At 43.4% G+C, this 15,522-nt stretch overlaps 1 protein-coding gene across 1 annotated transcript in view; it reads left to right on the top strand.

The window, feature by feature from the left end:
• Window positions 1–4,592: 4,592 nt before the first annotated feature.
• Window positions 4,593–15,522, top strand: part of PXN (paxillin) — a 62,060-nt gene continuing 51,130 nt past the window's right edge. The window contains exon 1 of the mRNA XM_081892352.1: window positions 4,593–4,796. Within this exon, the coding sequence (XP_081748478.1) occupies window positions 4,784–4,796 (13 nt within the window). The 5' untranslated portion in view covers window positions 4,593–4,783. The remainder of the gene's footprint in view (window positions 4,797–15,522) is intronic.

Here is a 15,522-nt window from a genome sequence, read left to right as displayed (position 1 = left end):
AGCCATTTGGCTTCCGAAAAACCTTCAAGAACTGGAACACTTACTTCCGGGTTTTTGGTTTTTGAGAACCAAGGTGTTTGAGAACCAAGGTACCACTGTACTGTGAAGAGTGGGTGATTGATAAATCACTCTGGAAATAGTAGCTATGGGAGGGGAACAGAGTTTTAACAACTCTCAGCACCCTTAGCAAATTGCAGTGCCCATAATACTTTGGGGGATGCCATGGCTGCTTAAAGTGTTTTAAAGGCATCATAGTGTTTTAAATGTATGGTGTGCGTGTGGCAAGACTTCTTTTACTGCTCCTCTCCTCTACATGGAACATTTCCACCATTTTTTTTTCTTGTGTGCAGAGAACACACTCAGGTCTGTGCTTCTCCTTAGTGCCCTGCTACCAAGTTTTAGGCCTGATGACTGGCCACACAGAGGTGAAAGTGGGACTCAAGTTGCCTCCAGACTCTCACTATTTTGTGTTTGCCCAGTGAAAGTGCTCTGTCACCCCAGTGCAGCAAATTTGCTTAAAAAATAAAACTAAATAAAACAGTAACAGACTTTTGCGTGGGGGAAATGTGGGGGATAAATGATAAATGGGAAAACATAGCCACAAAAGAAAGAAATCAGGATGAATGCTCATTGTCATATAACCTCCCTGCAAACAAACTATAATTAAATATTTAGTGAATACACAACACACTCTAACTCTGTTCAAGCTTTGTGAAATCAAATCAGGACGAGTGCTCAACAAACAAGTTTCATTTGAGCTGGAACTCTCAGTGGTTTAGCGCCAGAACCTGTTCTCAATATCGGCACGGAAGCCCTAAATTTGTGGCTTTATAAATAAGAGTATTGTGGACATGTGCATAATATTTTCTCTCACTGCCCTAACTATCCTAAACAAGCTTGGGGTAGGAGGCTGTCAGGGTGGTCTGGAAAGACGCGGGTTTCCAAGGCAGACTTGGTCCATTGTCTTTGCTTTTTGGAACAGTGTTCTGAAAACATCCTCTCTCCAATGTATTTACGCTCAGCTCCATTGCCTTCAACAGTTCAGTTTGTATCTGGGCAAGCGTGTACATCAGAAGGGCTCGTGATAAGACTATGGTTAGATTAAAGTGCTGTGTAAAGGATCATTTTTTTCAACATTTGTGCCTTCTTACCACGTTAGTGATCTGTATGCCTGTGCTTTGAGTCCCTAATCCCACAAAAGGTGACAGTTGGTCTGTTTGTAGCCATCTTAATCCCCAATGCCTGTTGTTAGCTGTTTTATTGAGAGCAGTTCACTGTTAAAAAAATCTTTAAACCACACTCCTTCTCAGTTGGATTATATTGCAATAGGAGTAGCGAAGCCAGGCAAAGAATCGTTGCACCCACCTCTTTTCTCGAAAACGGCTCAGACTTCCGCGTATGACATCACATATTATTAACATAAAGCAACCAGAAGCCTTTGCGACTGCATGTCGGATTTGTAACTAAGAAAATGGGGAACCCCCACGCAATTGAATGAAAATGTGGCTGTGGATATTTTGAGATTCAGGGTATCAACTGATCGGCACCCCATCTTTTGCCTGGTTGACTGCTCACCATAGCCTGATTAATTGTTGCTTGCTTGGGGGCCGAAGGGCCTTGCAAACGAACGTTAGCTTTGCGCAGTGGCAGTATCGTAGCCAATGAGGTTAATCCGAGGCGCGATTATTGCTAATTGAAAACTTTTCCCAATACCCCGCCATGACGACTTGAAATATAGTCGGCAATGGCAATTTTTGACAGTCTCTACGGAGACTGAATTTTCTGGTTTAAAAACAGATTTATGCAATTTCATCTTAGTTGTGAGTTTCGGGTGTAGTGCGTTCGATTATCACTATAATACTGCTTTTTATTTAGTGTTACAGTTTGTGCTTTGGGTTTAAAGTTGTAGTTGACTTTTCTTAAGAAAAAGGTTTTGTAAAATCCTGAAAAAAAGGAATTGGGTTTTTTCCAACCTCGTGTTTGTTTTGGATCACAACTCCAGGTCAGAGATAATGGGAGTTGTAGCCCAAATATTTGGAGAGAACCTGGGTGGTAAAGGCAGATGCAAAACATTTGTTGTATAGATGTTGGCTCAGTTTTAGGATGATAGAGTTGTAGAAGGAAATAGTGGCATTTTCTGACTGTAAATATGTAATTCCTGCATTGCAGGGGATTGGACCAGATGACCCTCGTGTTCCCTTCCAACCCTATGGTTCTATATATAAATTGGATGTCAGTTTGTTGGCATTAGTCTGTCTTGGGAGCCAAGTCAAACTGTCACAGTGCCTGAGCTGCCCAGACGACAAGACTAAGGGGGTGGTGGTCTCGGCCTTGCTGATGTGGTCCAAAGGAAACCAAAGCAATACGTTTGGCACCAGCTTGGCTGCAGGAGCTGCCGAAGGGAAGTGTACAGGATTCCACCCGACCATCTTAAGGACTCTACTCTAGATTTGCACATGTTGTTGTTGTTTAGTCATTTAGTCGTGTCCGACTCTTCGTGTCCCCATGGACCAGAGCATGTCAGGCACTTCTGTCTTCCACTGCCTCCCGCAGTCTGGTCAAACTCATGCTGGTAGCTTCGAGAACACTGTCTAACCATCTCGTCCTCTGTCGTCCCCTTCTCCTTGTGCCCTCCATCTTTCCCAACACCAGGGTCTTTTCCAGGGAGTCTTCTCTTCTCATGAGGTGGCCAAAGTATTGGAGCACCAGCTTCACGATCTGTCCTTCCAGTGAGCACTCAGGGCTGATTTCCTTCAGAATGGATAGGTTTGATCTTCTTGCAGTCCACAGGACTCTCAAGAGTCTCCTCCAGCACCATAATTCAAAAGCATCAATTCTTTGGCGATCAGCCTTCTTTATGGTCCAGCTCTCACTTCCATACGTCACTACTGGGAAAACCATGGCTTTAACTATACGGACCTTTGTTGGCAAGGTGATGTCTTTGCTTTTTAAGATGCTGTCTAGGTTTGCCATCGCTTTTCTCCCAAGAAGCAGGCGTATTTTAATTTTGTGGCTGCTGTCACCATCTGCAGTGATCATGGAGCCCAAGAAGGTAAAATCTCTCACTCCCTCCATTCCTTCCCCTTCTATTTGCCAGGAGGTGATGGGCCCAGTGGCCATGATTTTCGTTTTTTTGATGTTAAGCTTCAGATCATATTTTGTGCTCTCCTCTTAGTTCCTTGTATTTTTGTGTGTAGTACCAAGTCAGACCATGAGTTCATCTAGCTCAGTATTGTCTACACTGACTGGCAGTGGCTCTCCAGCTTTTCAGATGGGATACATTCCCATCCTTACCCATCCTTACCTGGAGCAGCTGAGGATTGAACCTGGGACCTTCAGCATTCAAAGCAGATGCTGCACCACTGAGCTATGAGTGACAGTGTGCTGTGGAAGTTAGAGTGTCAAACTAAGGCCTCAGGAGTTCAAGGCTCCTCTCAACCATCAAGAGGAGCTCACTGGCTGACCTTGGAGCAGCCACCCGTCTCTCAGCCTAACCTACCACATAGAGGCTGCAGCAAAGATTAAAACAGGGAGTGGGAGAATAATGTAAGTCACCTTGAGGAAGGCCAGAATGCAAATCATAGAACTGTACACTTGGAAGGGATCCTGAGGACCATCTAGTCCAACCCCCATCAATGCAGCTGTCCCATACAGGAGTCGAACCTGCAACCTCGGGGTTATCAGCACCCACCCAGCTGAGCTATTCGGAAGGTATGTTATAACACTTAAGAACACATGGCCAGAGCTCTTGTGATTGTTAACCTCCCAGTAAATAACAAGGACATCCGAAGTAGGGTGGGGTGGGGATGATGGGCACACATTTCAACAGGTCCGTTCAACCCCTCTCACCACCAAAGGAACACAAGTGAACAGCAAAGAACCTGCGCGAGCAACGCTTACACCAAACCCTACATATATTAAGTAAAATAGAAACATCATCACCCGACCCCCCCCATCCTTCCCCCCCACCTCTTTCCCCCTTTTCTTCCTAATGTCTCAACAAATGAAACTGATTTGTAAAAATGTTACATGGAAAAGAAACTGAGAGACATTGCACATACTTTTGTAAATCAAGAAAATCTTTAATAAAAATACATTAAAAAAAAGGTTATGCTGGAGTGGAAGGAGCTGTTCCATTATTTACATATATATCCCACATTTCAATCCCAGAGCTCACCCCCACGTCTCCCATTTTTTAAAATTATTATTATTGTTGTTATTATTATTATTATTATTATTAATTTATTATACTGCCCTATACCCGGAGGCCTCAGGGCGCTTCGCAGAGCAAAATCAAAACATAAAACCACAAAAATCATCCCCACAACAACCCTGCGAGGTAGGCGAGCTTGTGACTGTATGAAAATGACGGCGTGCGTTCCTTTCTTCCTACCCCGGAGGGTCGAATATTAGCCTCACACACATCCCGCGGGCGGCCGCTAGGAGGCGGTGGCGCTTCTAAGCCTATTCGGGGGTCTCTCTTTCTCTCCCTCTCTCTGTATAGATTTATGTCGCGGGTTGGTTGGGAGTGTGGCGGGGGGAGGCGTGCGCGTACCTGAGTTCGAGCTCGCGCCCGCGTGAGGTGGTTTGCTGCTGCTACGGCGGCGGCGAGAGGGCGGTTTGTGTGAGCGCGCGCGCGAGAGAGAGAGAGAGAGAGAGAGAGAAGCGAGCGGGGCTTCTCCGGGACGCGCTGCCTGCGCGAGCGAAGGGAAGAAGAAGAAGAGGGCAAAGTTGCGGCTGCGCTTCCCTCCAGTCGAGCGGGGAGTGGCGGCCCGGCGGCAATATGGACGACCTCGGTGAGCTTGAAGGGCGGGAGGGCGAGGGAGGGAAGGAGGCAGGCAGGCAGGAGGTCCGACATGGGGCAACTTCCCCTTCCCCTCAGGGTCGGACTCCCACCCCCCTCCCCAAACCGCCGCCAATTTCCCTCACAATTTTGTCTCCCTTTTCCTCCCCTTTCTCATAACTCCACCTTTCTTTACTTTTTCTTTGGGGGGCGGGACCCCCAATGGTGCCTTCCATTATGTCCTCTCAACACCGTTCAGGGATTTTTTTTTTTTTTAGGGTGGGGGGAAAGAGGCGTGTAGGTCCGTTATGCCCCCCCTTGTTGTTCCTTTTTGGGAGGTCCCCCTTTGCTTGTTTGGCGGGGCCCGCTGGTCTACTTTGATTTACCTTTACTTGGGGTGTTTGGTGGGGATCTATCACTGGCCCGTTTTGAGATTTCCCCTTACTGTTTTTATTATTTATTGAAATTATATACAGTACAGCCCTATACCCGGAGGTCTTAGGAAGGAGTCTCACGGATCCAGTATCTGTTACAGATAGGTAGCCGTGTTGGTCTGCCATAGTCAAAACAAAAAAAGAGGATTTTTTTTGTTTTGGATCCAGTATCTTTCCTTTTCGTGGGGGTAGGAAGGGTCCCAGTAGTTTATTACGTGCTTCCATTGCTGGCTCTCTTTTTTTGGGGGGGGGTGAGTCCTCGCTGGTCCCTAACTGTTGCATCTTCCAACTTCTTCCCCTTTGCTCCTCCAACTTCTTCCCCTTCCCTCCCTACCAGCTTCCTCTCCACCTTAACTGGGCTCTTGCCATTTCCTCCCCCCCCCCCAAAAAATATGAATTTCCATATTGTAACATCACTGTAACATCACCCTCCATAAAAGCCTCTCCGCTAAGCCTAACTTCGCGCCTCCTTCCTCTCACTTTGCTTAAATTCCTTTTGTTGTTAAATTGACTCTTTCTATTCCTCTTGTTGTTAAATTGATTCTTTCTTGCTCCCTCCCTGCGAAACCCTCACCTATTTGCTATATCTCCTCTTCACCCTGTGCACCTTCTGTGTTCTCTCTGCTTCTCCCCTTCTCTAAGTGGTGTCTTTAACTTCTTCACGCACCCCACTTGAGTCTCTCTCAGAAGTCAGTAAGGAAGCAATCTCCCACCCCAATTTTCTGGCCGTATTTGAGAGATTTGGGTGAAGTGCTTGACGCAGGTGTGCCTTCAAGTACATTCAGATACAATTTGGAGGTCATCCTTTTCTGAATCTTGCGTGTACACAATAAAGGCAGGTAGCTGTTTCCGTCCACTAAGAAAACCCCCAAGCTCAGCAGCAGCACGCAGCATTTTATTATTATGCCTGCTAAAATGCCACACAAAGTAGTTGGCAAACTTTTTAAACACCCCGAAGCACAAATGTTTTGCTTTACAAAACAGCCTGAAGAAGTGTGCAAGGGAAGTTGTGAGCTTGTGTCCTACTTTGTGCATCTTTTTTTAGTCTTAATAAAGGTATTCAAACTCTTCCTGTTGCTTTGAGGTTTTATTTTATTTATAGGTTCTGCCGACTGTGAAAGTTGTGTAAAGCTTGGCTGCCCCTTTGGATATTAAGTCTGTGATTAAGTCTGCACAGTTCTTTGGGCAATTGCGTAAGCATGTTTAGGATTGCAGTGTTGCACCTCAGCTATATTTAAGCTATGCAGCTTGGGTTATTGCCAACTAAATTCACCTCAGAGGAGACCAGTTGACACTAAGGGACTTCAATCAGTCATGTCCTTTAATTTAGGTCTACTTTAAATTGGGTCTGCTTTGAGTATGACCAACAGTGGATACAACCCCTTTAGCAGATGATTTTGCGTGTTTTCTCAGTTAGCAGCACTCTTCATGCTGATGATGTTTTTTCATGTTGTTCTGGGCATGTATTTATTTATACATAAATATACTTCCATTTGTCACATGTCTCAATATAGCATTTTTCGGAACTCGGTTTTTTTTTTCTGTACAAAAATCAGCAATAAGTAAAAGTTAGGCTTTTTAAAAGTTAAAACTTCCAATCACCTGATTTTCTTGGTTCCTCTCCAGTTTTCCAGCTTTCACTTGCATTCTAGCTACCCTTTCCCAATCTAGGTTACAATTCACCTAGCCCCTTTTCCTTGCAGCTTCATCCTTTCATAGCCTCTGTATGGGCCAAGTTTTTCTCACGGCTCTTCCTGCATCAGACTCTTGGTTGATCATTTCCCTTTGTTGGCTGCATTCCCCACCCCCCACCCCATGGAGGGAAAATTCTTGGTTGGGATAACTGAAAATGTGCCCAAGTCATAACCTGAATGTCACAGTATATTTTCAGTTTCTTATAAGATTTGTTTAAATGTTTCTGCTACCTGCACATGTTGCAGTAAATGTAACATTTTTATGTGGGAGTGGCAAGAAGTTGGCAAGGCAACCAAAGCTTATACTTGTAAAATGGTTGCTCCATTTACTGTTATCTTTGCACACCTTATGCTTTCTACATATTGATGGCCGCACACTAATCCAAATTATAGGCTTTGTTCACCAAAATACATTTAAAGCACTTAAAGAACCCTGTGAACTGTATTTTGTTACCCATCCTATGGGTGGAATTAATGTAGTTTAAATGTATGGCATGTATGAAGCCTGTGTGTGTGATTATTGACTGTTTCCTGTATGCTCAGAACCTAGTGGAAATTCATATCATATCTTCTGCATATCATATCTACTGTAAAAACCAGGCACACTGCTTTCTGATAATATTCTACTTACGAATCCTCCATCTCTACCCCATCAAACCACATTTCTTACTGAGCTGCTCCCTTACCTAACCTATCCCTCCATGTTATTGATTCCTGTTGCCATGTGTTTATTTAAGATCACTGCATGCTCTCCCAAACATCTGCATGTCGTATGTGGTATAATATATATGTAACATACCTGCTTTCCAATTTCCTCGTTCAACCCTGAATTATTCATTGTTCGGATATGGATGTGCGCTTGTATTGACTGTTGAGTTCCCTTCATGTTATAGGCTGTTTACTTTAATGTTTTCTAGCACACATCCTTTTACCAGCAGCAACATCTGGTGCAACCTGAGATGGCATACATGCTATTCTTTTTGTACAGCATTTTTCTTGCTTTCTGCCCTAAGTTGACTGCCTGTCTTCTTTCTCATGTTTCATGTGTTGGAAACTTGTTGATAATTGTACCCTCTATGTACTTGATGTGAATATTCAAAGGCAGACCAGGAGGGGTGCTTACCATGTACCGTATGCTTATAGCACAATCCAAAATAGCTGCTCAGACATTCTGTTGAATTCAGCTGAATTCTCTTGGGGGAGGGAACAGGGCTCATTGGTAGGGCACTTGATTTGAATGCAGAAGGTTCTTGGTCAGTCCCTGGCATCTCCAGGTAGAGCTGTGCATGTCCCCTACATGAAATCCCAAAGAGCCAAATGCTGTGCTAGATTCACCATTGATCAGACTTGGTCTGCAACAGTTCCTATGTTCCCCCAGGGAAGTGAGGCTAGAATTGCAGCCTTATTCTTCTAGGATTCTCTCACCTATAATAATAACCACCTTAGTCACATGCATCAGTTTCTGAAATTGATTTATCCTCTTATCCAGCCACACTTTCCATTCATAGCCTGTCTGGAACTTTTTGTTTCAGCCGTGCAATTCCATTTATACCATTAGACTTCTAGGCATCACACATTGCCTTCTCTTGGCGTTGATATTTACAAGACCTGGCTCCTATATTTAGTTTTGGCTTGTCATTTTTGCATTTGTAAAATGATCCCCTTGGACGTGAAATGAGCCATCTGATTTTACAACTAAACTAAAATACAACCATGTTGACGTTGGAGGCTCTTACTACCATGACATCCTTTCTCCCAATGCATGGATTCTGAGTGCCCTTCTCAAGTCATCTTCAGCTCCTCAGGTTTGAACAAGAGTTGAAAAAACTCTTTGAATGAAGGGCCCTGGAAAGTATTTGCTTCCTACAACTCTCATTGGAGAAAGAATCTCTATCACAAGTAACCTAAGATCCATTTATGGCATCTTCATCGTTCCTCTAATAGCAACCAAATGTTCTGTTCAGATGTGCTCCAAGAAAATCTGTTTTATTACTAGACTTAGAGTATTCAATTACCGTGCTAATTTAAAGTCGGCAATAACACCTACAGAAGAGGAAGTCTAAACTGAGCCTGTGACAAATGCACCAAGACACTGTGTCCATCAGCCAGCTGACTACCTGAGACTATGCTCTGCACCCTTCATATGGGAGGGTGCAGACTGCTTAAAATGACTGAGAATCTCAGTAATGTGATAAAACAATTCTCAAAAAAGTTAAGTTCTCATTGGAGTATAGAAGTCCATGTTTTCCTCTGATGTATTTCTCCTTCCCAAGAACCTGTTGGGTTGTAAGGCCAGCCCCTTTGGTAGGCAGACTGAGGTGACTGCCTTAGGCAGGAGGGAGGAGAAATTTGATTCAGTTTGTATTTAAAAGCTACCTAATTTGCACTGTCTGAAACAATATGTGAATCAAAACCCAGTCATCCTCTGGCATTCACACTTGTCCAAACTTTGCAGTGCAGTTCTCCAGGCGAGTAATATGTACAAAAATGCATATGCTGGAGGCAAAGTGTTCATTAAAATGCATAGATTAGTGAAAATAACATAAAAATGCATGCTGTTAGGGAACATTGCTTTGCAAAAATGTGTGCATTAGGCAAAATTGCATACAAACATGTATATTAAAATAAATTTGCACTAAAATGCTGATGATTTTTTTTGTAAATTGTAAATTTATGTGGAAATACGGAGAGCTGATTTTAAGATTAGACAAATGAGAAACTGAGAGAAGCCAAAATTGACTGATTGACACATCCCTAGCATCAGAGAGGAGCAGGGGAAGGGAAGTGGCTGCAAGGTTTCAGAGGACAGTCCTTTGTGTGCAAGTGTCACACGCCTTCCCTTTAACTCAGGGTAGTCTAACGCAAAGCCCAAGGGCCACATGTGGCTCTTGAGGCCTTTTCGTGGCCCTTGGCAACATTCAACACTCCCCCTGCCACCCTTACGTTGCCTTCCCAAAGTTGAGTAAGCGAGGCGCTGGGCTTTGGGAATGAGAATCCTTCCTTCTTCCCAAAGCTTATTAAGCACTTTTCCAGCTTTGAGAAGGAGCTGGGAGGGCTCACACCTCCTTCCCAAATACAGGTGTCTTGCTCAGCTAATTTGGGAAGGCAGTGTGAGGGCTAGGGGGAGGCGTCAAATTTTGGACTCTCTAGCCCTCACACTGCGACAAGACTGTGGCCCACAGGTTCTGTCATCATGTCAAAGTACTCTTGTGACCCACTTGGTATGAAAATTTGGACCACCCTGGTCTAACTAACCTGCTGTTTTTAGAGGCAATGGGAGAATGCTACCCCTTTACCACCACTGAAGTGTCAGTTGCCAGTTGGGTTGGCTTCTGTAGATGGAATTTGGGGAGTGAGGCGGTGGGGGGGAGGGGCTTGTCCTTCCTAAGGAAGTAAAATACTTTGGGTTGGCCCTGACTGGGTATATCTTAGACCACATCTGCTCCATACGTATGAAGGGTAATCATACCACGTTAACAGTCATGTTTCCCTCCAAAGAATCTTGGGACCTGTAGTTTAAGGGTGCTGAGAGTTGTAGGAGACCCCTATTCCCCTCACAGAGCTACAGTTCCAAGATACAATTTTACAATCAATTTTTCTTCACAGAGAACTGTGGAAATTGTAGTTACATGAGAGGAAATGGGGTGTGTGTCTCCTAATAGCTGTCAGCACCTTAAACTACAATTTCCAGGATTATTTTGGGGAAGCAATGACTGTTTGAAGTGGTATGGCACTGCTTAAAACGTGTGGGTGTGGCCTTGGCATATGTGGTTTTGTCTGAAGGGTCCTTTGGGCTCTTCCTCTAAGGTTTAAAAGTTTTCCCATAATTGCAATCCATTTTTGTGAACAGTTTTCAACTTTTCGTGAGAGGTTCTCTAGCTAAGCACACACAATTTGATGACGTTTATGAAATGAGCAGAGAAACTTTCCAGTATGTGCTAAGATCATGGGTATTGAAATATACAAGCTACAGCTGTTGCATTCCATAAATTCACTGAGGTATTTGTGACTCTGCCATCTGGTCAGATGGTGTACTGCTGCACCAGTGACTATTCTCCATAGAAGGATGCTTAATCTGTTTCTTTCTTTTCTTTTTGTAGGTTTGTCATGTGTATTGTTAACTTGCAGTATTTGAAATGATTTATTTCCAATTGTATTACTAGACTTGTTTGTTGGTTGGTGGTATCAATGAAAACATAGGAGAGATGATTGAAATTGTTCCCTTTTTCCTGCTGTTTGTTACACACTTAGATTAAGCATGTAGTAGTTAAAACTATGAACTTGTGTGTTTGAAAAGATTGATATCTAGCATAGGCCTGCTTCCATCTAGCCCACCCACACGTTTTCTTGCTCCTGCTTTCACTTCCTTATCTGTAAATGAGAGTGAGAAAACCCCCACTTTGTGGCTGACATGTGTAAAGGATTTGGTTCTCTGAAAGTACATGATATTACGGTGGTACCTTGGGTTACAAATGCTTCAGGTTACAAACACTTCGGCTTCCAAACTCCGCTAACCTGGAAGTCGTACCTCGGGTTGAGAACTTTGCCCCAGGATGAGAACGGAAATTGTGCACTGGTGGCACAGTGGCAACAGGAGGCCCCATTAGCAAAAGCATGCCTCAGGTTAAGAATGGTTTTGGGTTAAGAATGGACCTCCAGAACGAATTAAATTTGTAACCCGAGGTACCACTGTAATTACATGATTGAAGCAAGCAAAAAAGGAAACAGAGTTTCATTTTTATTCAGGGACAATACTTCTCCTCTAGGAAAGCCACAAACTTCTTTTTCTATGTCCACAGCTTCAGATTCAGAAAATCCGAATATAAAAATCTAAATAGCAGAGAAGCAGATGAGTTTCAAACACTTACTTTTGGATGGATGTGATCACCTGTAGTAATTTCACACAATGCATTCTTGGGACATGACATTTTATTTTATCTTCTTAATTGCATCGTGAGTGCTCTCAGTTGGTGTACTTGGTCACCTACTACCCAGCTGATCCTTTGCTGATTACTTGCCCACACAGCAGACACAAGACAGCAGCCATGCAGTCCACGCAGACAGGGAAAGCGCTGTCAGGCTGCAAGGCACCATGTTCACAAGCACTGCTTCCTATGCTTCTCTCTTCATTCATTACTTACTACATTTATCTTGCATATTTCTTCTAAGGTGCCCCCAAATTTTAGCCTCACAACAACCTTGTGAAGTAGGCTATTCTGAGAGATGGTGATTGATCCAGGGTCACCCAGGGAGTTTTATGGCTGAGTTGGGATTGAATTCTGGTCTCCCATGTCCTTGTCCAGTACTCTAACAATTGGACCACACAATCTCTACTTGGGGAAGCTGGGGGTCCTCTATGGATGATCTAAGGGAGCCTTTGCCAACCTGGTGTTCTCCAGATGTTTTGGACTTACAAGTGCCATCAGTTATAGCCAGTGGTGGGAGGATTAGAGGGCAGTTGTCATCCAAAACATCTGGAGGGCACCACTTGGCAAAGGCAGATCTGTAGCTTCATTAGCTAGCAGGCGAGATCAAGACTTTTTAAGTTTCCGTGAACTTTTAGGGTTTTGGTTTTTGTTCTCCCTTCCCCAAAATTTCAGTACTAGCTACAGCTGGAGGCTTAAGGAGTGGGAGTATTGTCTTATGTGAAGGTAATGCAAAGAATATTGGACACAAAGCTTGGAGAGCCTTTCTTGTATACATCACCTTATTGAAAAGAATGGAAGTATACACAGGCACACAGTTCTCAGGGACTTTAGTGTCAGCTTATTTACTTGTTTCCTATTTTGGAGCTAGAAAAATTCTTCCAATTCTTGGGAGCCTTATCAGATTTTAGGAGCTAGCCCTGTATTGAACTGAGGAAATGTTAGGTGCCATCTATAAGGTGATTTAGGGGCCAAGGTAACCCATGTGCCTGAGTTTTTTTCAACACTGAACCACTAAGTTAAAAAGTCATTTTCTCCAGTAAGCAAAGATCACAGCTTTCTAAATTTTGTCCTCTGAAACTAACACATTCACAGTGCATCCTACACAGAGTTACTCAGAAGTAAATCCCACTGTTTTATGTGATGTTTGCTCCTTAGTGATATATCAATATTTGTACAGTGGTATCTCGGGTTACATATGCTTCAGGTTACATACTCCACTAACCCAGAAATAGTACCTTGGGTTAAGAACTTTGCTTCCGGATGAGAAGAGAAATTGTGCTCCGTTGGCGCGGCAGCAGCAGGAGGCCCCATTAGCTAAAGTGATGCTTCAGGTTAAGAACAGTTTCAGGTTAAGAACGGACCTCCAGAATGAATTAAGTACTTAGTCCAAGGTACCACTTAACTTTTGAATTGTTAGGTTGGCAGGAGCTGGGACAAAGCAACGGGAACTCACTCCTTCACGTGGCTTCGAACTGCCGACCTTACGAGCACCGCACCCTCTAGTCGAATTCAACTAGACTTAACCATCCAGGGGTCCCTTTTTTTTTAACCTTACCTATCACTTAACTGTAAATGAAAAGTCTGAGTGGTTTGTAAGACACATAAAATGTACATTAAAATTATCTATAACTGTCAGAGTTAAAAGCAAGTTAAAAAAAAATAAAAGTGTAAGTTAACATTAGAAATCAAAATGTATGTCACCTGTACATATCTTGGTAGGCTTGCCTAAACAGAAACAATTTAATCATTAAGTCACACATTAAAAAGTGTGACGAAGACACCTCCTGGTGTCAGTAGGCAGGGAGTTCCAGAGTAATCCCTGTTAAACTCCATTCAGATCAGTGGAACTGCACCAGAATTATTAAGTGACATAAATCCAGATCTGTTGTAAAAGATGCTAGGGCAGGGATGGGGGACCATGCACCTACATCTCTATCCATGGATATACCTTGTTTGTCCCCTATTACTGGCAATGTGACTCGTGACTGGGGAACCTGCAGCTCTCCATTATCCTTGACCATTGACTATGCTGGCTTGGGCTGTTGTGAGTTCTGGCCCCATGCCATATGAAGGTCTGCAAGTTCCTCGTTCCTGCATTTGGGGGTTCAGTGCTCTTGTGACTGCTTCTATTTATATCAGTCGGACTTGTGGTAGAGAACTTCCTTGTGAAGTGGGAAGCTAGAATGGCGGAAGAGATACTCTGACAGATGTAGATGTGCTGTGGTTCACCTTAAAACATCTTTTCCCTCTCCACCAAAGAATCTTACTGTATGTTTTGAATTTTGGTTTCTCTCCTGGTGCATTTCTCTTTCCTCTTTCTGTGGTAGGGAATTTTCCCCTGCTCCTGTAGAAGGCAGCAATACATTTGCCTGTTGCCTTTGATTGGAGCTCTTTTGGGTCTGAAGTAGAGCACCTACACTCACATACGTCTGTTTTCTCATAGAAAAAAGAGAGAGAAAGAGCCCTATCTTCTGCCTGTGAAGCCATTCTGCTTGTTTGAGAGTGGGCTTTGTCTCCACAGGCTTCATTATTGTTAGATGCACTGCAGTGTTTGAATGGTGATCTGTTTCTGGACTTAACTGACTGTTGTTGAAACACCCTCCTTGTGAGCTACAACCAGGAAATGGCTTTAGTTTGGAATGTTGGGCTTTTGTTTTGCTTTGTTTTTTTGCTTGCTGAGGTTCCTGCGAGTGTTGCCCCAACTGGGGTATGTATGTAAATTGGTCTGTAACCCCACCAGAGTGAAGAGTGATTCTCCCCTTCCTACTGCCTTCCTCCTTAAGTGCTTCAATTCCCTTGTAAAACAGAGGTGCTATTGTCTTGCAGGACTTGGATGAAGTCCTGTGCCTGAAGCAGTGTGTGATGCAAAGCCCCCCCCCCTTGCCCCCCTTTCTGTAGCATTTCCATGGAAAGTCAAGACTCTGTAGATACTTTTTAACTCCTTTGTGTCTCAGAGTATGCAAGTGTCTGCTCTCCCTGGGGCAATAATCTCGCTCTCTGTCTCTCTCTCTCTCTGTCTCTCATGATATATATATCCCATGCTCGCTTTCTCCATGTCCTTCTAGCTTTCTGTTACATCACCTATTTCTCTCCATGAAGCTAGACAGAATATTTCAAAGCGAAAGGAGTATACATTCTGCCTTGTCCTTCAGAGGCTTCCCATTCCTTTTCTGGAGTTGTGTGGCTTACTCCAGGACATCGCTCCTAGGGGACAGTTAAACCTCAGATTTGTTGTTGTTGTTGTTATTTATTTATTTCATTTCATTTGTTGTTATTCATTTCATTTTTCTAATTTTAAGAAAAATATCTCAAAGCGGTTTACACCCTAAATTAATACATCTAGTAAAGCAATCCAGAATAAAACATTACTGAAGCAAGTCAAATATATATATTCAAACTAACATAGATAATAGGAACCTTAAAATATTATCTTAAAGATTTCAAAATAAAACATTACAAATGAGGTCTACTACAGAATGCACATTTAATGCAGCAAAGTTAACAGCCTTGGGAAGCCCTAGGAAGAATTGCTTCCAGATTTCTTTAATGCTTTCCTCTGACTTTGCCTGCTTCACTGCTCACAAGTTTGCTCTTTAAGCGTAGACATTTAGCCAGCATCCATGTAATTTGGAATTCACAATGGTGCCTTTATGGGTTTCCTGAACTCTGATGGCTTGTGAGAC

Source organism: Podarcis melisellensis (assembly GCF_964234715.1).
Source record: "Podarcis melisellensis genome assembly, chromosome: 16".
Taxonomy (NCBI): Eukaryota; Metazoa; Chordata; class Lepidosauria; order Squamata; family Lacertidae; genus Podarcis; species Podarcis melisellensis.
The sequence above is the reverse complement of the archived record's forward strand: the minus strand, read 5'-3'. Positions and strand labels throughout refer to the sequence as shown.